The sequence below is a fragment of the Carex rostrata genome, chromosome 21, assembly GCF_964058835.1.
Source record: "Carex rostrata chromosome 21, lpCarRost1.2, whole genome shotgun sequence".
Lineage (NCBI taxonomy): Eukaryota > Viridiplantae > Streptophyta > Magnoliopsida > Poales > Cyperaceae > Carex > Carex rostrata.
Window position 1 is genome coordinate 5,716,705 of NC_135938.1, and position 23,859 is coordinate 5,740,563.

General features: G+C 34.3%; 2 protein-coding genes across 2 annotated transcripts; one reads left to right on the plus strand and one right to left on the minus strand.

Moving 5' to 3' along the window:
* The first annotated feature begins 4,857 nt into the window (after positions 1-4,857).
* LOC144573677 (uncharacterized) lies at positions 4,858-6,888 on the plus strand. Its single transcript, XM_078323453.1, has 4 exons — positions 4,858-5,698; positions 5,782-6,032; positions 6,144-6,588; positions 6,763-6,888. The coding sequence occupies exons 1-4, from the start codon at positions 4,895-4,897 to the stop codon at positions 6,886-6,888; spliced, it is 1,626 nt and encodes a 541-aa protein (XP_078179579.1). The 5' UTR covers positions 4,858-4,894.
* A 10,633-nt stretch (positions 6,889-17,521) lies between these two features.
* Positions 17,522-20,357, minus strand: LOC144573276 (Tetratricopeptide repeat (TPR)-like superfamily protein). The gene has a single exon (XM_078323016.1). The coding sequence runs from the start codon at positions 20,301-20,303 to the stop codon at positions 17,619-17,621; it is 2,685 nt and encodes an 894-aa protein (XP_078179142.1). The 5' UTR covers positions 20,304-20,357; the 3' UTR covers positions 17,522-17,618.
* Between the last annotated feature and the right edge of the window lie 3,502 nt (positions 20,358-23,859).

The following is a 23,859-nucleotide window of genomic DNA, read 5'->3' on the forward strand; positions in this document are numbered from 1 at the left end:
CAGGCATTTGGTTAGACGTTAGGAATCAAATAGGACATGATCTTTGTCTCTCGATTCAACTTCACAAAACCCACCAAAAAAAAACTGAAAAGGAGTACAAATCAAACCTAATTAAAGTAAATCAGCTTAAAACAGATAGTACCAGTCCGCATTGATCCTGAACAGTACCAAACCAAGATCCAAGATAAAACTATTCTTGATTTGATTTGCATTTAGTCCTAATCCCAAGCCGCACAAGGAACCCCCAACCCATTAAAGTGAGCTATTAGTACGAACTACAAGGAGATCTACAACTCACCAGCCTATGAGAGAAGAAATGGATATAACGAGTCGACGACCAATCACAAGCCCGATCTCTCCTGAGCTGCCATAAAATTAAACGCCTCTCTCTCTCTTCGTCTCATTCCCCTACCTTTTCTTCCTCACAATCCTCACAAGCCGCAAAAAGGAGCTTGAGCACTGCCTCGTTCTTGCTGCTGTTGCGGAGCTTCCTCCGCCTTTCCCTCTTGCAAATATTTTATAATGTGATTAAAAGGACCAAAGAGAACTAGAGAAGTAAAGAAAATGAGGAAACTCGCGAGTAGACAAATCTGATAGTTGTACTCTCTCTATCTCGCTCGTCTCGTGCTATGTACACAAATATATATGGCAGATCTTGTTTTTTTTAATTATATTAACATTAAAGGATAACAGCTATCAAGTGTCGGTAGCTTGACGCGACGGTGCCTAATAGTTCTCCTGTAGAATATTTAGTGCATGAATTGTGTAGCGAGTTGACATTCGGAAATATCTGCTTTATTTAAGCCCTGCTGCATAGATGCAATGACGAAGATCGAAATTGCAATATCGAGATCCGGATCTCGTGTGGACTAGAGGAATGTGATATCTGGTGTGGTTTGTCAAAGACAGTGACCAAGTACTGAAGTACCTAACAGCCTAACAGGTCCTGACGTCTTTTTAGGCTCTGTTCAGCAGTAAAAAGAAAGTTATTATTCATATAAAAATAATAAAATTCGTTCGGACTAAATTTTATTTTTCTCACGTGAATAATAAAAATGAGTTCAAAACTTTTTATTCCTATTTCTTATTGGACTGTGGAACAGGGTAGAGAAAATCCACATGGGTTATCCACAGATCTGTTACACGGTTTGAAATTCAGCTGGTGGTCCGCAGAGAACCGAAGGACTGTCGAAATCTTCTCTGTGCAACACGATACGATCGAATCTAATCAAAATAGTCTTTGATTGATTTTAACATATGTTTACATCTGTGCTAGACAAAAATAAAGAAACGGTTCTTTCTGCATCAATGGTGAAATGATATCAAATGAGAATTGAAATATAATAGAGCTCATCAATGGTGAAATTTTGTCCTTTCTGCATGTCAATTTCGATTGTCATTATTTATCTTGTTATCTTCCCTGTGTTGTTCAGCTCATTACAGTCAACAATCAAACTATTCCCTCATACCGAACATGAAGTCTCATCTCATATTATCAAATCAATTTTCTTCATCATCAAAAATGTCTCCTCTAATTTTCCTCTTCTATTAATTGGACCAGTACATTTGTATTAGTAAGATAAATGGAGGGCATAATTAAAAGTGGATTAGAAAAGAACAACAAAAAGGCCAAAACTAAGAATCTCTAGTAGCAATACTGTCAGGGTTCAAAAATAATAAGAATTTCGAGATGGAGTCTATTGCAAGTATAGTATTGGCATCTTCTTTTTGTTTTCCAGTAATAACATTTTATTTTTCTTGAATGGATGCTCTCAATTGGGGGTGAATCCACCTATAATGAATGGGATCAATTGACCCACATTTATTTTCAATTTTTTTTGTATTTATACATTGTTTTTAATAAAGTTTAAATTAAAATATTATGAATAGTGTGAAATTGACTCCTATTCGTAGTAAAATATTTTAATATATTTGATCTCTATTCACGTTTGACTTTTATAGTCTGAAAGTCTGATTCCACTCCTGCTCTCAATTAAGTAGTCAGGTGATTAAATCAATTGCATCTAGCAGATGATAGATCCTTATTTAATTTCAAAATGCATAAAGTATTAATATGTTTTTATATTATGTAGATTGGTTAACAGATGGACACAAAATTGACTCATAAATTATTAAAAATATTTCTCATGTATGACTATCATATTCTTATAAATATTAAAATTGTGACGTTTAATATGAAAACTCGTAGACTGATTCTTATAGAAAAAATCGTCTCTGTTCTTCTTGCATTTAAAGTTTTAAACTACTACCATACATTTTTTGTCTACTTCAAATGTTTTTTTGGCACTTAGTTTTTGTTTGCCTCCATACTAATTATTTTTGTTAGTAATATCTCTATATTATTCAAGCATAAAGATGACTAGACGATTACAACTTTTGAACCTGCAGTTACAATTAGAGATGATCTGTGAAGAGACAATTCTACCTAAATTAAACGAGATGTGCCATTAAAAAATTATTTAAGGGAAACAACAAGAAAGCAATTATATGTTTGCTGGTAGCTGGATGGACAAGAGCCGAAATTTTTATTGAGTAGAACTAGGGTGCTCTTAAGCTCACCAAAGTTTTGGTGAGCTTAACTCTAAAACTCATCAAATTAATTTCAAATGACGCATCCGAACCGTTGAAACCCGCCTACCTTACGTGTGATGCATCTACATGTGAAATTTTTAAACATTCGAATTAATTTAGTATAAAGTCAAGTGGTCAAAAAACGTTCAAAAAATGAATGCACTAAAATTAATTTATTAACCTTCTAATTTTGACCGCTTGACTTTATACTAAATTAATTCAAATGTTTAAAAATTTCATATGTAGATGCATCACATGTAAGGTAGGCGGGTTTCAACGGTTCGGATTCGTCATTTGAAATTGATTTTATGAGTTTTAGAGTTAAGCTCACCAAAACTTTGATGAGCTTAAGAGCACCCTAGTTCTACTCATTTTTATTTATAGAGATATTATTAACACCTCATATTATGGGGAATTTCACATTACCCGTCGCATTAAGCCGATCTGTAGTTCATTTATGTGGGACGTATATGGACTTAGCGGTCTGGATAAATGTGGAATTCTCATATTGTAGGGTGTTTTGATTTATTTTTATTTTTTATTATGATATAAATAAAAAAATTTGGGGACAAGAGGACTAAGGAGAAAATACTAAAAAAAATAAAAATAATCTTTATTTAGCCATAAATGATCCTTACCACTCCACGTTGTTTCTTGAAAAGAAAATTCAGATTATACATCAAATTAAGAATGAAAAATATATAAAATTAAGAGGATCAATCTCATTAGAAGGGAGAAAAAATAAATAAAAGAATGTGAATTAAAAATAAAATCCTCTCTCTATACAGTTTCTCAGAATGTGAAATTATATGAAAGTAAGAATGAAATTATTACTTCATTTTTTTTCTTTTTGAGAGAGAGAGGAGGCGTAAGGGGAAGGAAGGGGATGGAGGAGATAGGAAGAAAAGAAGACCTTTTTTCCCCCGTATTTTCAACTTTTTGAACGATTCGATAGGGAAAGAGAGAGGTAAAGAAACAAAATTGTTTCTTAATTTGTCTAACAAAACAAAAGTTAACGGCAATACGACCAATTTAAAACGATATGATTAGAGATTTGATTGTGCGGTGTGCAAAGAATTTGGATAGAGATTCCGTTCAAATGCCTTTGCACGAGTCCGGTTAGTATGATATCGGTGTCATATGACATCAATTACAAAATTGACTGCATAGATTTTAAATGACTAATTTAAACCGTTCAAACTGATTTACTTAATGAGTGATACGTTTACATGTAATTTATTTATATTTTTTAGTTATTTTAGTATCAAATCAAGCGATCACAAATGTTAAAAAATGAATACATTAAAATTAGTTTCAAAACTCGCACATTTGACCGCTCGACTTGATACTAAATAAATTCGAAAAATTATAATTTTTGCATGTAACACACAATTAATGAAATAAATGAATTTGAACGATTTGAATTTACTGTTTGAAGTCAATTCGACAGGTTTTAGAATTGGTGTCATATAGACTAAAATGACAATAATTTCATACTAGTCGGACTCCCTTTGCACATATTCTAAGCCTTTTTGAACTAGCTGTAGATTTGATCGCGTGTGACCGGGTCAAGCAGCATAAAACACCTATTTAATCCCAAAGCTGTGGTGTATATCCTGTGTCAAACCGTGTAGCGAATCAGTAACGGTAGTTTATCTGCTCATAAAGTGAGTTGGTGAATGGTGATGGTAACAAGCACGTGATATCATTAATGTGGATGAACACTGAATCAAGACTTACGCCAACTGTTCTGAGAATCTTTTGACTGCAACTGGTGCATCAGCTCATGCTTCTTAAAAAAGCAGCTCCGTTGCCTGCCAATTAATTTTTTCTTTTTGACTGCTTACAAGCCACATTTTACTTCCTACCTCTCTGACTTTCTCAGGCCATATTCGGCCGTTTTTTTTTTTTGTACCACTCTGAAAAATCAGAATAAAATAAACACCATCCGAAAATTCCGAATTGAGATTCCGCCACGTTCGCGTAGTGGATCTGCGAACGAATCGCCGACCCGTTCGCGTAACGGATCCGCGGACTGACCCGCCAGCGCCATGACCCGCCAGACTGACCCGTCCGCGTGGTGGATCCGCGCACCGACCCGTGCGCACGGTGGATCTGCGCACTCATTAGGTTTGCTATATACAAATCAGATCGCTTCTGTTTCAATTGTTCACCAAAGACAGCCGCCAATGTGCGTTTTATTTCCATTATTTTTTTCAAAAAAATTATTTTCTGTAGTATTATTTAATTTAGTGCATTATTTTATAATATTTTTTGTAATATTAGGTTCATTCAACCAATTATGATTGGAATTGCTTGTTATTTTGGTGGTGAAGTATTACAAGGACCAAATGGCGCTTATTATAGCCACCAAATGCCGAAAATGTTCAATATCGGCTTAGGTTTGGATTTTAGAAGTATAAATAGGGAAGTGTACCAACAACTCGATATTGACCACCGTAATTATGAACTGGTAATTAACGCAAGGATCAATATTGGTCAAGGCAACCAAACCTGGTTCCAACAATTTCCGGTACAAGACGATAGCAGTTGGGAGTTATATCTCCAAATGACAATGAATATGGCCACTCCTTTCAAGTTTCTAGAGTTATATGTGGTAGCCAACCCCAGACAAAATTCTAGACAGAACTCCAGACAGAATACCAGACAATTGTTGCACTTGACTCAGGGTTTAGGGCTCGAGCAATCTGTAACGAGTCCTAGCCGGACCCCATCTGTAGCGGGTCCTAGTCGGCCCCCATGTGTAGCGGGTCCTAGTAGAGTTCAATCTGACAGGGGTCGACCTCAGATTCCATCTTCGTCCTCTAGCCGAGTCCAATCTGAAAGGGACCGATCTGAAACCCCTGAACGGCTTTATTATGCTGACAATACGGACGAGGATCCTGAAGAAAGGGAGGCAGAGGCTAATTGGGATGATAATGGGGATGGTGGGGTATCAGATCACAGTGATGAGGATACTGGTATTCCTATGCTTGGTAGACGGAAGTGGCCTATAGTGGGTCGTGGGGAAAGGCATCCGTTTGAGCAATTTCATGACACATCAGGGTTTGAAGAGGCCGATAGCTCTTTTTTTGCGACTTCTGAGGTATGTTTGTTAATTTTTATTTAATTTTAATATAATTATTAAATTGTTGTTTAAATTTTGTTGTTTCTTTTGTAAATCAAAAGGGAGAAATACATGAATTGTCTGAGGGGATAACATATGACAGCAAGGATAAGATGAAAGATACAATTAACCACTGGCACATCAAACAAAATAGGGAGATTAAAAATACACACAGCGATACCACCAGGTTGAGGTACAAGTGTGTTAGCGTCCGGTGCAGGTGGGCGTTGGTTGCGAGGGTTACAGGCTTTGGTAATACTTGGGCCATCACGAAGAATGTGGCTAAGCACACGTGTCACGCATCAGCATCCAGGTTAGATCATGCACAGTTGACGTCCGCTATGGTCGCCAACTGTATAAAATTATCATTGGAAAAAAATGCTGATATTTCTATCCGGGCAGTCGCTGACTTATGCGCTGAAAGGTACGAGGGCATCGTTCCAAAGTACAATAAATTATGGCGTGGTAGAGAGTTAGCAATTGCCCGGGCCTTTGGTAGTTGGGAGGCGTCTTACGGGCTGATTGTCCCTTTGTTGGAGGCAATAAAAAGGGCAAATCCGGGAACCCAATATAAAATTGTTTCAAAGCCAACCACTAAGCCAGGGTATCGTTTTTTCATGAGAGCAGCATGGGCATGGGGACCATGTATTGCCGCAGTCGGTCACCTCAGACCCGTCATCAGTATCGATGCTTGTTTCTTGTCTGGCAGATACAAGGGTAAGCTGTTAATTGTAACCGGATATGATGCAGAGAACCAGTTAATCTCGTTAGCATTTGGACTGGTAGAGACTGAGGATTTTGAGAATTGGGGATGGTTCATGAAGTGGGTGCGGGAGTTTGTAATTGGGCGAAACAGATACATGTGTGTGGTATCTGACCGACACAAGGGCATTAAAAAGGTGTTTATTCAAGATAATTTGGGTTGGTGTGAGGAGAAAGGGGAGTGTGCTCATCGCTACTGCTCTCAACATGTGTTTGAGAATTTTGGAAAGCACACTAAGGATAAGGTAGCTTCCACTTTTTTCAAGGTCATGGTTAAAAAGAAAAAGAATAGAAGATTGCAAGAAGGACTTGATGCAATCGGGAGGCGAAATCCTGCTTGGTTGGCTTATTTGGATACATGTGGCAAATATAATGAAAATGACGAGGAAGAACCGCATAAGCCATGAAAGGTGTATCAAGCTATGGATGATGGATCTCGTTGGGAAATAATGACTAGCAATGGTTCTGAATCGCTCAACCATGTCTTTCAAACTTCTCGCAGGTTTGTATATTGTAATCCTCCTATATTTTATTAACATTTTCTTCAATTAATTGTAATTTTTAATTATCGTAGGTTACCAGTTGTCGCAATCATTGAGGAGACATTCTACAAGTGTGTCAGCTGGTTTGAGCAAAGAAGAGAGACGGTTGTGCAATTGCAGGCAGCAGGTCAGCTTTTTTCCACTCGCGTACATAAGAAGCTGGATAAGCACATTGAGAAGACTAAGAAAATGTCAACGCTTCCATTCGGCCATAATGAGTTTATGGTGACCTCACATGGCGAAAAAATTAATTTTGACATGGAGAATGGCAAATGGGTGCATACGTCAAGCGACTGCAGGTACAAGGTAATTCTGAAGAACGACCATGAGGTGGAATGTACGTGCCAGAAGCCTCAGATGGGTGGAATACCATGTGTTCATGTAATGGCGGTGTGTCGTTTAAGGTAAAATTATATTTTTTTTTACTTTGAAATTTCATATTAAGGACAATATTACTTACTAGTGTATTGACATTACAGGAACTTGAATCCAAATGTCTTCGTCAATTATTATTACAACATTCAAACACTCATCGACACATGGAGTGGTGAATTTCATGTGTACGACAATCAATGTGATTGGCCAGTGCACGAAGGAGATCTCTTAGTTCCAGAACATCGGTTAGTGAAGTTGGGTAGGAGACGGCACAACCGGATCCAAATGTGGATGGATGTACTGGAAGGACGGCGAAGGGGTCATCGAACCAGTAGAGAAACTCTCGAGAGGAATGCGAGAAGAAGAAGGGATGCGAGAGGAAATACGCAATAGGGCTGGATATGTGGTGATTTTAACCAGCAATTTGTATCTTGTGTTTTATAAGAACTCTTCTGTATCTTGTGGTGATTTTAACCAGCAATAGGGCTGGATATGTGGTGATTTTAACCAGCAATTTGTATCTTGTGTTTTATAAGAACTCTTCTGTATCTTGTGGTGATTTTAACCAGCAATATGGTCATAAAATAGAAGCATAAACCAAATAAAAGTCTGAGTCAGTACGAATAGCATAAAAGTCCAAACAGTACGAATACATAAAAGTCCAAACAACACATGTAACAATCAACTACTTGGTCGGTGGTGTGTACGGCACCTTCGTGGTCCTCTTCCTCTTACCACGTCCCAACTCCTCTTCTTCCGAGCCGTCTTCCTCTTCTTCCTCAATCTCTGAACCTAGAAAACTGAAAGGTGACGTATATTGCCGCGATGGCTGTGGTGGGGTCTCCTCTGGTATATGTCCAAACAAAGGCTCCTCAGATGAGCAAGGTGGAATGGTAGGATCGAAAATAGAATCTGCGAACGTCTCTGCATAGGATGAAACTGCATCGTCCTGTGGTGGTGGCTCATCCTGTGTGAAAAACTGAGGAGATGGGTAATCCTGAGTGTACTGGGTCCCAAAATTGAACTCGAAATCCTGCGATGTCTGAGTCTGCTCAAAATCCTGCGATGTCTGAGTCTGCTCAAACCGGGGCTCATATCCCTGAAAATAGATAGTTAATAAAATCCGGGACTCATTTCTCAATATGTAAGTTATTAGAAGAACACGTACCACTCGATCTCCAAATTGCTCAAATGCTGCCTCAGGCGTCGGTGCGGACAAGATCTCTGAAAAATCCGGCTCTGGTGTGCTCATCTGCTCTGCAGAATCTCTATCATCCATTTCGTGCAAATCCTCGTATTTTGGAAGATCCGCTAGCCTCAATATCTTGTCTAGTTGGTCTTTGTACCCAGCGACGACTACCGGAGGTGCAGATGTGCACAACAAAATCTTACCTATCTTCTTCCAGCCTCTTGTAATCCCATATCTTGCAGCTCTCAAAACTTGCTTGATATTCATAAGTACATGCGAATAAATCATTTGATCAATATTTCAAAAGATGATTACCATACATGTACTGAAATAAATATAAAATAATATAAAAAACTTACAATCTGTGCAGCCGGACCACCGCTAGGGATGAAACCTAGAAAAGGAGATGTCGAGTCGCGTGGTACATGAAGCGGCTTCTTGTTGATCTCTGACATCTGACCGAACATGTACACTGTCAATGCACAATTTTCTTGATACCACTGTCGATACTGCTGGTCCCACTCCTCGAAAGCATATACCTGATACATATAAGGAACCATGTCATCCTGACTCATGTCCTCCAGTCGTTGTACATGCAAGGCGTGCTCCGTCCGCCAATTCTTCCCCACCGCAGTGCATAACGGTTGGTGAAGCTCATACCAGCTGTCCTTTGTGATAGGATCCGGGACTGGAAGATACTGGGCCATACCAAACTGTCTCATTACCCGTCCGCGAAAATCATACGGCCTCCACTCAACATGTAGATCTGGAGTCATCTGCTCGAACTGAGTCCTGAAAAACCAAACTCCAGAAGGCTTGCCGTGAGGGGTGGTGACAAAGGTCTTTTTAGCACAGAATCTCTGAGCATACGCAGGACAGGTCTCCCGGTCCGGATGACCCCAGTTTGGAGCCCAACCATCCTCTTGTGGTTGCGGACTACCAAATGGAAATCTCGTCCACGACCAATGCTGAAGTAGACCAATCGATCCATACAGACCAGCTTTTTCGACCTATTTTCATACAAGTTGCGGTTATTTGCAATGTAATAAGAGAAAACAATTTATTTACAAAAAGAATAGAGAGTAATGTATACCCGGCACGCAATGCATAAGGCTCGGTATAGACATGCCAAAACTGCCGCACCCCAATTCATCTGTGGAGGGTCTGCCAAGTCCCTCAGCCACTGCAACATACAAGCAGGGACGGTGTTCCCAGAGGAATCTGGGAACAACTAGCAAGAGAACAGCTCCATGATGTAAGTCCGTGTCCACCGATCTATCTTCTCCTCATCTGCCTCTTCTTCCAATTTTCCACTACAAAATACGAACTAATTTAGTACAGAGTCTGAAGCATCACAATCAAATACTTACTATTAAAAAAATGCAACTTACTTGAATACCGCCCGCAAACGCGGGATACTGATGTCGTTTTTTGATGCAACCTTCGACCTCTTGAGAGACCTTTCTTTCATCAGGTTGGGTCCCAACAGTTCCTCAACGTCCTTTGTGAAGTCCTCGTACTCCACACCCGTCACAGCCTGTCCAGTAATAGGCAGTCCCCAGAGACAACTGACATCCTGAAGAGACACCGTAATCTCTCCAACGGGCAGGTGGAATGTGTGTGTCTCCGGCCGCCACCTCTCGACCAACGCAGATAGAAGAGCGGCATCTGCAACAATGGGGATCAGCTGTGAAACATGCCACAAACCCAAACTCTTCAACGCAGGAGCGTATCGCTCGTCATAGAGGATACTCATCTGATTGTTCCGCGTCCCCGTCATGGTATAAGTCTGCATTTAATTTCAAAACAAACAAATATATAACTTACTTATTTTTATCTAAATGAAAATGAAAATTATTTGCATTTCTCAAAACGTAAACTTACATATGCGTTTCTCATCTTGTGCTCCTCGAATTTATACCAGCAAAGAGGGCTGATACTCTCTTTTGTCATATTTGGAAATATGGTACGGGCCAGTGATAAATCCAGCTGTAAATCATCTTGCGTACGGTTTTCATTACTACCGCTGGTTGACGCCATACTAACATTAAATTTATCAATTTTGTCAGTTTTGGCCTCTATCAATAATTTCAGGAACAGTACAAATCTAACAATAATACAAATATTTATGGTAATTACCAATAATATATCATTCTTGGATGAATTGGTAAGACCATACAATAGTGCATAACGATAAATTTATGATTTGATGCATTTCTACTCAATTTTGGTCTAAATATAACAATGTGATCCATTTTTGGTCTAAATATAACAATTTTGGTCTAAATATAACAATTTTGGTCTAAATATAACAATTTTGGTCTAATAATATATTACCATTTTTGGACATTCCTAAATTGATCCATTTCTAAATTGGTACACAACTAAATTAAACTAAATAAAAAATGTACCAACTAAAAACTACACAAATATTATTTTTGTCTAAATTGATCCATTTCTACTATTTTTGTCTACTAAAAAATATACTACTTAAATAAAATAACTATACAAATATTACACAAAAATATACCAACTAAAAACTACACAAATATTTGGTATTCTAAACTAAAACTAAACAAATATTTAGTATTCTAAACTAAAACTAAAACTACACAAATATTTGGTATTCTAAATTAAAACTAAAAATACACAAATATTTAATATTCTAAACTAAAACTACACAAACATTTATACAATTACTACTACTAAATAAAAAATTAAATAACAAATTTTAATTAAAAAGAAAAAAGAAAAATACCTGTGTTTTGCGGAGAGAGGGATAGGGACGGACAGGGACGGACAGGGACAGGGAAAATGGCCTGCGGAGCCGGATTTATGCATTTCTACCACGTGCGCAGATCCACCGTGCGCACGGGTCGGTGCGCGGATCCACCACGCGGACGGGTCAGTCCGCGGATCCGTTACGCGAACGGGTCGGCGATCCGTTCGCAGATCCACTACGCGAATGTGGCGGAATCTCAATTCGGAATTTTCGGATGGTGTTTATTTTATTCTGATTTTTCAGAGTGGTACAAAAAAAAAACGGCATATTCGGCTGCGTTACTGTTATTCAACTGAATTTTTTTTTCCCACGGAATATTACTTTTCAGTTCAATTTCTGTGTTCATATCTATTTCCAATTGAAGGCTGAACAGGCCCTCAGTCGTCTGAAGGGAAGGAATTGGTGATTCGTTCAACAAAGCGCATAAATAATTAAAGGTTGTCAAAAGATTTTCTATATCAAGAAATCAATCAACCAACCCAAAATTTAATAAGTATATGGAGTAAACCTAGAGTGTTCTTGAACTTGCTAAAACTTTTGATAAGTTTAACTTCAAAACCAATCGTAATTATTTTTAAATGATAAATTCAAACCGTTAAATCTGTCTTCATAAATAATATGTTTATATACAAAATTTATAAATTTATAAATTCATTTACTATCAAGTCAATCGATCAAAAAGTTATGAAAAATAAATGCATTAAAATTAATTTTATTATTTTTACCTCTTAACTACATACTAAATCAATTTGAAAATTTATAAATTTTGCATGTAAAAAGACATCACTCGTGTGAAAGAGATCGTTACAATAATTTGAATTTTTATTTGAAAAATAATTTATTAATTTTGAAGTTAAACTCCTTCGATTAAGAACACCCTAGTTCCACTCCTACTTAAATATATACTAGTATTGTGCCTGCATATTACAACAAGAACATTTATAAGAAAGCAAAAAAATATTCATACTAAATAATATATTTTTATAAAAAAAATTAGACTAAATAACAAATAACACTCCTTAAATAACATATTAAATGACATCTACATGTAAATAATATTTTTTAAATGATATATTAGATGACATATATATTTTTTTTTATCTTTTTGACATATTTTCATTAAAAAAATATTATACAAAATGACAATCAGAAATATAATACAATTTGCATGTAGTGTGTACGTGTCAAAATATATTTGATCTTCTACACGTAAAAAAAACATTAAAAAGATGCATCGAATTAGAAAAGGGCAGATTATTTGATTGGAATGTTGATATTCAGTTTGAAAATTTATTTTTAATCACAATCATTGGCGGATCAGGACATCTACGTGCTTAATATAAGATTGGAGATGTTGGAGTAAATCTATCCGATTAGCCTTAAACGATGAATTCAAAATATTAAAACCGATATACTTCATGAGTCACAATTTTATTTGCAAATTTATAAATTTTCGAATTAATTTAGTATAAATTCAAATAATTAAAAATGATAAAAATTTAATGCATTTTAATTAATTATTTTTTTGCTGCATAATTTTATACTAAATTAATTAAACATTTATAAATTTAATAGTTAACACATTACTCATGCCATAAGTCAGTTTCAACACTTTGAACTTGTTGTTTGAAGCCAATTCAATTGATTTTATAATTAAGGCTTCAGAGTAAGCTTATGAACACCCTAGTTCTGTTCTATAGGTTAACAAGAATTAATTTTTAATGTAATAACTAAGATAATATTTTTTTAAATATTATAGGTTATCACAAAAATTATAAAAAAATGAAATTTAAAAATTTGATTCATCTCTTATTTTAAAAAAAAATATCCGCTAGCAATTTGAATATTTTCCTCTTATTTCGAAAGTTCCGTCCGGATTTAGAATTACTTCAACGCTTGTCCGGATAACACAGAAAAGGCACCAAAATTGGTAATCCTTGTAAAGCACTCAAAAAGTTCGTTTCCTCTTATCCCCTCCTTGGAATCGCCACCGTACAGATCTTCTGTGAAGGACTGAAGGATACATATAACAACTAACAAGTGCCATTAAATTACAAATTTAATTAGTGTAGATTTTGGTTCGGATTTTGACGACATGATATTCGTGCCTCCGGTGCGCGCACTTCAGATACTTTTAAGAATGTTTTTCTATCCTTAAATTTTAAATAAGCGACAATAATTTTGTATTTATTTATGAACACATGTATCTATAAGTATATCTAATGCATGTATTTACAAAGTATTTCTGACATTTTTGGAAAACAGTTTGTACTGAATGCTCATATTACCTTCTAACTTAATTTTAAAAATAGTTTGGGTATGCATGATCACTTAAACAAAAATTAGGGTAATCGTGGCATAAGAAATCATGAATGTGCGTGTAAATATATTCGTAGAAACATGCGTTTAGAAAATAATATGAAATTGTCTAATATTTGAAAACACAAATTTGTTGATATTTAATTATTTATTAAAAAGTGGGATGTAAGTAAGAAAAATTGTTAACCTTTTGCTTTTGATAAGGCTAAAAAAAGTGATGTACAAGTACAATGCACAAAGAAGGTGCAAAATACAGTGCATGAAAAAAGAAGGTGCGTCGGTGCATGTTACACACTTACACAGAATATTCGTTTAATAATTTTGGTAGGTGGAAGAGCAAGGTAATTGAACTGACGTGTAGCCAACTTTCATGTGGACCCATGATGTCATTTTGTTTAGTTGGTGTTGTTCTTTCATCCAATAGAAAGAAAGCTCTGTTAGGTATTGGCTGGCTGTTATGGGAAAATAGATGTCATGATCTGTAAGTTATTATCAGGGTAAGCTAGATACCATTAGTTGATAATGATTAATATTATTTTTAAGTTTTGAGATTTATGGGCATTGGATCAAGGTCCATGGTGGAACAATCATTGTTAGTTTCCAGCTATAATGATATTGTTATATGTTATATCCACTTTAAAACATTTCTCTAAAAACATCATGTGTGTATTCTAACATATTAAAACTTGTAAACTACAAATAATTATTTAATTAAAAACATCGGTAAAGGTAAGCAAATGCATTAATATATTAGTCTAATCTTAAAGTTATTTAATAATGGTAGTATATCTTCACTTTTAAATGCCTAATTAGGATTTTTTTTTTTAAGAAAAAATCCTCATAAGTTGTGACTTTTAATATAAAATATTGAAAATACAAGACACAATTAACCTTATATCATTTTTTATTATATATGCTGTTATATTAAATACAATTTAAAATTATTGTAGGCTCATGTCATAAAAACTTTTCCAAAGGAGCAGCAGCTTAATGCAGTCCCTCAAAAATAAATTTAACCAAAACACTGCCTTCATACCGTATCAAAAATTCAAAGTTGTGACAAACAGTGTTCTGAATTTTCACTTTAAAAAATATTTTTACAGCCAAAACCTATATCAGTAACAATTACTATTCTAACTATTAAATTCACTCAAACACAATTATCATTTAGGAAAAAAATGACTAGAATATCTTGCATATTTAATTAATTTTACAAAAAAAATATTTGAAATATTATGTATCTCATTATTAATTTAAAAGTTGAATATTATGTCATGTTATATTTTTAAATTTCCAATCACATGTGGTCGTTAGATCACACTGGCATGGCCACATAGGGTCCTATGAGTTTGTGACTCTTGAGTTGTAACCATGTGACGATTCATGATTAGGATTCCATATATTGCTCCAGATTTCATATAAATTACGCTAAGTTTAATTTGTATTTTGCTTTGAAGTCTGTGGGCGACCCAAAATAAAAAGTTTGTCTCCGATGCATGCATGGTGAAATGGACAATTGCCTTTGTTAATAAAGCCGAAAATTTTAAAATATCCACAATAAAAAAGTAATAAACAAAAAGACCACAAATTTATGAGAATTCCAGATTTATCCCGCAACATGAAAATTTAATACATTTGTTTAATATTTTTCAAAAATAAAAATAATAACTAATAATTTGAATATGTTAGAAAGCAAATAAAATAGATAAAACATCTTATAATTTAGATGTACTAGAAGGACCGCGAAACATTTTTCAGGCATGATTTTTCTTGACTTTAAAAAGAATTAAACTATTTCTTGGTGTGTTATTAAAAAAAATACTTTGGATCTAAATAATTGATCCCGATTCAAAAGTCAAGTCACTTAATAGTAAATAAAGAAATTATCATGGTTCTTCTAGTACATTCAAATTCTAAGGTACTCTATCTATTTTGAAAAAAATGTCATACTTACGAAATGTCAAATCATTTTTTTTAAATAGAAGGAGTATCTTACAATTTGAATGTACTAGAAGAATCACGATAATTTCTTTATTTATATAAAAGCGACTTTTGAACCAGAATCAATAATTTAGATCCTAAGCATTTTTATTATTTTCCAGTAACACACCAAGAAATAGTTTAATTTTTCTACAACTGAGAAAAATTCTGCCTGAAAAATGTTTCAGAGTCAGTACATTTAAATTATAAGTTATTTTATCTATTTTGTTTGATGTTTTTTTAAAATAATATAATTATTAATTATTCTTTCTATTTTTGAAAAATATTAAACAAATAAATTAAAATTACACGGTATGAGCTAAAAAAAGTGGTTTTTTTGCAGCCTAGGTAAATATGAAATTCTAAAAACACCGTGGTATTTTGGTTTTTTTTTTTTGGCAGGGTATATTTAAAAAATTTTGTTACTAAAGAGGAGTGTTCAAATGCCTCTATTTTTTGTGCCTCAATCATACCTTCATTTTTAAAAACTTTAATAACTCAAAATTTAAAACTTAAAAGTCAAAATAAAATCATTGAATATGATCTACTCATTTTATCTATGCATGTGTAAAAAATTAGGACATTTTAAATTGTTTTGATTGTCATCAAGAGCTTGTAAAAACGTACTAATGTGGATAATTTCTAAACGTTAATTTTTCAACTTATTGATTCACATAAAACAAAATCAAATTGTGATAAATTTTTAATGAGCACATAGAGAAAATAACTTTGATCACATCTAACAGTTGTATTTTGACGTTTATAATTTAAATTTTTGAGTTATTAACATTTTAAAAATAAAGGTATGATGAAGGCACAAAAAATAAAGACATTTGAACCATCCTCGTTAATAAATTGGAGATTATTTTTAGTTAGAATTATTATAGCTTATGGAACTATATACTAATTAGAAATTTTAAACTAAAATGATAAATCTGAGCAGTGTGCCTACTTTTATTATTGAAATATTGCATTCATAAAAAAAAATCGTAAAATTTTATGTTCACCTTGTTCAATATTAAAAAGTAAAAAAAAAAAATCAACAATGCAAACTAATTAGCAGACCAATGGTTTTGTCGCCTTTTGTACTGAACAGCTTAAAGTTTTCTGAATTTTGTCATATGAATACGGTGTTTTGGAAAAAAAAAAAAACCATATTAACGGTTCGTATTTATTATTTGGAACTTAAATTTTCAACTATTAATTAAAAGTTGTGATGCGTGATGCCAAAGTTGTAGACCTTATGGTAATTTAAAGGGAGTCATAATTGAGGGTTTATTAATATCTTTTTGTTGATAATAATGATACTTTTGTTACGAAAGAAGTTTATAATGTTTTGAATGAATCTCTCTTTGTATATATTTTTATCTGCTTGAACATTAAGGCCATAACTTGGTCCCCCAAGTATCCTTTCAATTGGGCCTTGTATTCATTTGCATTGACGCATGAGGAAGCATTAGGGCATTCTTGATTTCTTATATAAATTATGTATATTTTTATACAGAACTGCGAGACAGCATGGGAAGGAGGGAGTTGAAGGAATTTGGTTCTGTTATCCAAACGAAGAAGAGAGAGAGAACAAAAAAAAAATAAAAAAAATAATGGTGAACCTAAAGGCGATGTTTACCTAGAATTTGGATAAACAACTAAAAGTCAAAGGATAAAACAATAATTAAGGTCAACTAGTTGCATTAGCCCTTTGTTTGCTTATCATGTCATTTTTGCATGCGTAAAGTTATGCTTTATTATATTTTTCCTTCTCTCGTCAACAACTTCTTAGTGTAACTTTTATTTTTTTATTTTTTTATCTATGAATTCGAGATTGATCTGACAAGCTACCAATATAAAGTTTAACAAGTCATGGTACTATAAATTCTTCATTACAATTTTTACAACATCCTAAAAGTACAGGGGGTTTATAAGTTTCATTTTTCTATAAGAAAAAAACCCTCATGCCAGATTGTCAATCACACTAAAACCCTTGGCCTTTACCAATCCTCTATCCTGAAAAATTCTCCTAACTTCCTCCACATAATTCCACATTCCACGACTCGCAAACAAGTTGCAGAGTGTGACATAGTAACCCGTATTCTCTTGTTGCATGCGAAACAAATATTCAGCAACCATCTTACCAGCAATAACATCACCATTGAAATCATTACATGCACTCAGAAGGGCACCCCAGACCCCATGATCCTGACATATGCCCATCTCTTTCACAAATTCATATGCCTCCGTAACTCTATTGGCACGGCTGAGCAGTTCAACCAGGCACACAACATGCTCGACAGAATGTCTAATCCCGAATTTCTGTGGCATTAAATAGTAATATTTCAATCCCTCTTCAATTAACCCCGTCTGACCGCATGCTGATAAAAGGGCAACAAAGGTGCTCTTAGTGGGCTCAACACCTGAATCGCACATTTTGTGAAATAGCCCAATAGAGTTTTCTCCTTTACCATGAAGACCAAATGCTGATATCATTGAATTCCAGGAAGCAATGGATTTCTTTTCTGAAATTTCAAATATTTTCATGGCTAAATCTAACATGCCACACTTGCTGTACAAATCAATAAGTGATGCCATTATATAAACATTATTCTGTAGCCCGTAACGGAATACGTATCCGTTTATTTCTTTTCCATGCCTGAAATTCCCAATTTGAGAACAAGCACAGATAAGAGAAACTATAGTTATTTCATCAGGTGAGGAAAGCTGATCTCTGTTACCACGATAAAGTTCTAAAGCTTTGTCACCTTCTCCATTCCGCACAAAACTTGAGATCATGCAATTCCACATGGAGAAGTTTCCCTGATAACCAAATCCATAAACTTTGTTTGCACTCTTAAGATCCCCAACTTTGAGGTACATGGTCACAAGTGTTTTCCTTACACCAACATCAAATTGAATTGGCCTCTTTAGCATAAGCCCATGAATTGCATTGCCACAAGTGTGTGCTTCAAGTTCTGCACAAGCCGATAAAACACTTGCAAGTGTGATAAAATCAGCACTTATGTTCAACTTAGAGTGCATGAACTGAAAGGTTTCTATGGCTTCTCTGAATAACCCTCTTTGCACGCAACCAGCTATTATCGTGTTCCAAGAAATAACATCTGATTCAAAAATTATACTTTTCAAGAGACACAAAGAAACTGACAGCTTACCACAACTCATGTACATATGCATCAGTGCATTTATGACTGAAGTAGAAGAGTCGTAGCCATATTTAAGTACCATGCCATGAATCAACTTTCCAAAATTAAGGTCCTGTTGTTTAGAGATAGAAGGCAATACACCTAAAAAACTAGGTAAGTTACACCTCAGTCCAGCACGAAGCAATTGAGAGAACAACATTCTGACATCTTGAAGGCCAGATATCATAGTGTTCCATGAAGACAAGTCTCTATTGGGCGTTATGTCGAACAGCTTGCGTGCATACCTTTCATGGTCACAATTGAAATACGCATCCATTAAGCTATTTCCAATTGAAGAATTGGCTGTTTGCATCTCATGCCTAATGCAATACCCATGAACTGATTTAACTTCGAAGATCAGATTAAGCTCACCGCAAAGGGGAATTACCGTAATCAATGTTACCGCATCTGGCTTTGTCACATAACTAAACTGCATGTCACGCAATAATTGAAAAGCTTCATCATCTCTTCCATTTTCTACTAAACCTTTAATTATTGAGTTCCATGATACCACATTTTTATTGCCATTTTGCAAAAATACCCTTTTCGCAGCCTCTATGTCTCCATATTGGGAATAAAATGAAACAAGGGCATTTGAGACTGACCTATAATGGGGGCAGGTTTTGGCTCCTTCATACCCTGTTTTGATAGCTAATCCATGAATGGATTTGCAAAAGTGGTATGTACAACCTAAAAGAGTACCAGCAGAAAGAGCTGTAGATATACTAACCTCATCTGGTCGAAAGCCACAAAAGTTCATCTCTGTAAAATATGAAACTGATTTTTCATGAAAGTGTCCAAAGTGGGCCCCACTTATAACTGAATTCCATGAAGTGGTGTCCTTGAATTGCATCGTTTGGAAAACATGCTCTGAAGAGCTCCAGTCACCAGATTTTGAGTACATAGAGATCAGTGCATTACAGAGATAAGGATCCAAATTGAAATTTTTCTTGATTGAAATGCCATGTATGGCCAAACCATTCTTTACAAAGCATGCACCGGACACAGCTGAGAGCAAAATAACAAGAGTCGTAGGATCATATTCAACATATTTCTCCACCATCTTTTGAAAAATTGATATGGCTACATGATATTGGGAACTTATTACCCCAGCAGAAATCATGGCATTCCAGGATATCACATCATTTGTTGAGCTTTCCTCAAACAGTGCTAGAGAAGAGTCTATACAACCAGCCCTGGCATAAGCTGTGATAAGGCAAGTGTGTATGGGGAGGTGAGAAATTAAGTCGGATTTTAGAGAGAGGCAATGGATTGATGCTACGTTAACTGGATCTGGATAGGCATGTTTTAGAAGGTAGGTAACTCTGTGTGGCATTATGTCAAACGGGTGGTGTGCATGGTGAAATTTGCAGAGAACTAAGCGAGATGCTAATCTTCTAAAGGATTGTACGGAGGGAGTTCTGAGAAGAACTACAACCATTCTTGCATGGTGTTTTGATTTGTCTTAGAATTTTCTGAGAAGGGGATCAAGTGTCGCAAGCATTTATAATTTGCTCTTGTGTGCATTTCTTTTCTAAATAATGAGAATTGCGAGGTGAACCAAATTCAAATCAGTTATTTTTGGGCCGATGTTTATTTCAGGCCTTTGTATAGCTCAATATTGGGCCTTGCTGTCAAGCTCTAAAGAAGGCCCAAATGGTATCAAATTTTCCATGAAAATTTGGGATATCACGGTTCCCTTCTATACTCAAATTTATTTTGGGCCAACATTTCAGGCCTGGGTATAGGTCAGTCTTGGGCCTATGGAGCTAATTAACTAGAGTATGACCCAATTTATAAAATTCCTATTGTAAATAACTAAATATAATTCAGTATTTTTTTTTTTAAATTATAACATTACTAATAAGTATAGTGTAAAATAGTTCGTAAAATTCCAAAAAAAAAAAAATCTTTCTGGTTTTTCACCAAACTTTTAGTCAAATATCATGCATGGGCAGTGTTAGTTGGAGGAAGAAGAGAGCGCACAGCACACATGAAGACAATCAGACCAAAGGTCGGTGGCTCCATGATTAGAAGTCAATTAAAAAACATGAATAAGTTAAAAGATTTACAAGTCGGTCGGTGATAATTTGTTTTGACTATATTTGTCAACATTTGTTTAATCAAGTACAAGTTTTCTGAAAACTAAAAGTTCGTTTCTTTAGATATATTGTTTTTTTTTAGTAATAACAGAGATATGGGTGGGTATTAATTCACTTTAATGAAAAAAAAATTGTATTTTTTTTTAATTTATAGATATATTGTTAGACTTGTATATATAAATTATTAGCAATTTATATACAATTTTATACAATATATCGCATCAGTGTATTTGTTTATACGCATGATTTCTATTATGCAGATCACATGAAAAATGTTAGAGCATTTATTATGGTATTTGACATATTATCAATATCATTTTTTTCGTAGCCACCTAAATAAAATACTTATTCCAGCGATGATGGATTAGACAAACTTAACGAGAAACTTCCTCGTCTGAATACAACACAATAGACTAACAGCAGATATTTAAATTTTTAACAACTCGATTGGTTCCGATTTAGATGTTCTAAATGGTGGAAGGAATTATATATCGTATCAGAATTCAACGGTTCGTTTGACAAATCACGAAATAGTATTATAAATATTATCAGGAAGAATTGATTAAAATAGTACTGTTTGAAACGGCAACAAAATATTCATTTTTTTAAAACTTAATTTAACATTGTGTTGAAATTGACCTTTTCTTTGTTCTTTTAAAATCACCAGCCGATTATGAACCAATAAATTTTATTGACAAAAGAAAACAATAAAAAAGATAGCAAAAATAACTAGATGAATAGTAGAACTATTACAATTTATAATAATGCTAATTCTTAAAAGATCTTTTTTTTTCTTACTCTTTTTTCACATAAAAATATTTATTTAAACCAAAAAGTTGATCAAAATACATGTACTATAACAATTATTTAAGAAATTAAAACGCCAAATAAAGACCACAAGCACCCTGTTGAGAATTAAGAGAATTTCCTCAGAAAATCATCCTACGCTTATTTTTAAAAAAATAACCAGCATAAAAAATATAACGTAGAACAATTATCATAACATTATCTATAAAATGTTCATGTTATAGATTATAACAAATTATAATAAAAATCATTCTACATTTCTAAAATCAATACATCCTCTTTTTTACACAATGAGCTAACAACCTCCTTAAATCCAAATATTCAACAATAAATGAAATATGCTTCCCCTCTTTGAAAATATTTACCCAACTTTTTATAGGTAGAAATTAAAAAAATAAAATGTACATAAATAGAAAGAGTGTTTGATTACAACATTTTTAGAAAGATTGAGATCAAAGGTTTCGATCGAAAGTTTTTTATCGAGATCATTAATCCGATCCAAAATTTTAATATTTATTTATTCATTTTAGACAACTTTGATGGAAAAAATATATTAAAACTATGGATTGAAACCAATGATCCCGATCCAAAAACTTTAGATCGAAACCATCAATCTCGGTTGTTCTAAAACTATTACAAATTAAACACTCTTTCTATTTCTATATATCTTATTTTATTAATTTCTATAGATAAAAAATCCACAGACGGAGTCCCAGTATCCCACTTGTGAGCCTCTTTTTTTTATTAAAAAAAATGAGAAAAGGTAACGCCTTCCAGGCTACAGTCCCCAAAAAATCTCCGCGTATAAAATCCTTTCATTTTTAGCTTAGTTCCGACGCGCTTTCAAAGTACTTTTTCGGCCACGCGCTTTCAACTGCCATAACCGGCAACGACACGCTTTCAACTGCTATAATTTCAAGTACAATATGTATGTTCACAGAATAATATTTGTATGTTCACAGAATAATATGTGTATGTTTACAGGATAATATGTGTATGTTCTGTTACACTAAGTGCACCTCTAAATTGCTCAAAAACTGAAATTAAATTGCAATTGAAAGTAAATAGATTAGTTTAGAGAAATTTGACATGCGGGATGTTAACGGAGTTCGACAAAACAAAAGCCTACGTCTTCAGGGCTTCGCAACCTCTTGTGGGTGCGCCTTTCTATTACCCAATACGAAAGGATTACAACTTGTGAACCGTTGAGCCCTTACACACCAAGTGGGAAGTCAAACGGCCAACTCAAAGAGATAGGAACAATATCTCGATTGTTTAGAAACTCAAGAGAAACACTCAATAGATCACTCTAATCTAATCTAACTCAAGATTAGTGAAGTGAATTTGAGGTTGTTTGAGAGATTTTGAAGTTTTAAGCTCTCACAACAATGGACTAAGCTAAGCTCTCAGAAAATCATTTTTTAGAAGTTTAGGGTCGACTGAGATACTTTGGGAAGAAGACCCAAAGCCCTATTTATAGAAACAGCTCAAAAATGAGCTAAATGAGCTAAAACGTTACCAACGTTTTATTTCAAAATGCGATTTTAGGGTTTTAATTTTCTGACAGCTTAGTAAACGTTACAACGTTTGTAAAACGTTACATAACATTTGGCTCTGTAAAATCTTGATCAAAAACATGAATTGTTTGAAGCTCAGATTTAATTAAAATGTTATAACGTTTTGTGAAACGTTACAATGTTTGTAATTTGAATTTTGAATTTGATACAGCTGTATTTATCGTTCTGACAATCCTTAAAACGTTATAACATTTTGTAAAAACGTTACAACATTTCAAGTTGTTTCTGAGTTTGATCAAGCTGTTACTTCAGCATTTCTGACAGGTTTAAAACGTTACCAACGTTTTATCTCTGTTAAAACAGCCTCAAACTTACTTTACCAAGTATCTGATTTTATAATTTGTATTCTTGATAAAGGTCTTCATGATTTCTTCAGTCAAAGCACTCCATAATGCAATTTCATTTGACTTGAATCTACATATCTTTCAAAAAAGATAGAAGAAATCGTAAAATTCAATAATTGTATGTTTTTGCAAATTAGTCAAATAGACGAAAAAGATTATTGCTCGAA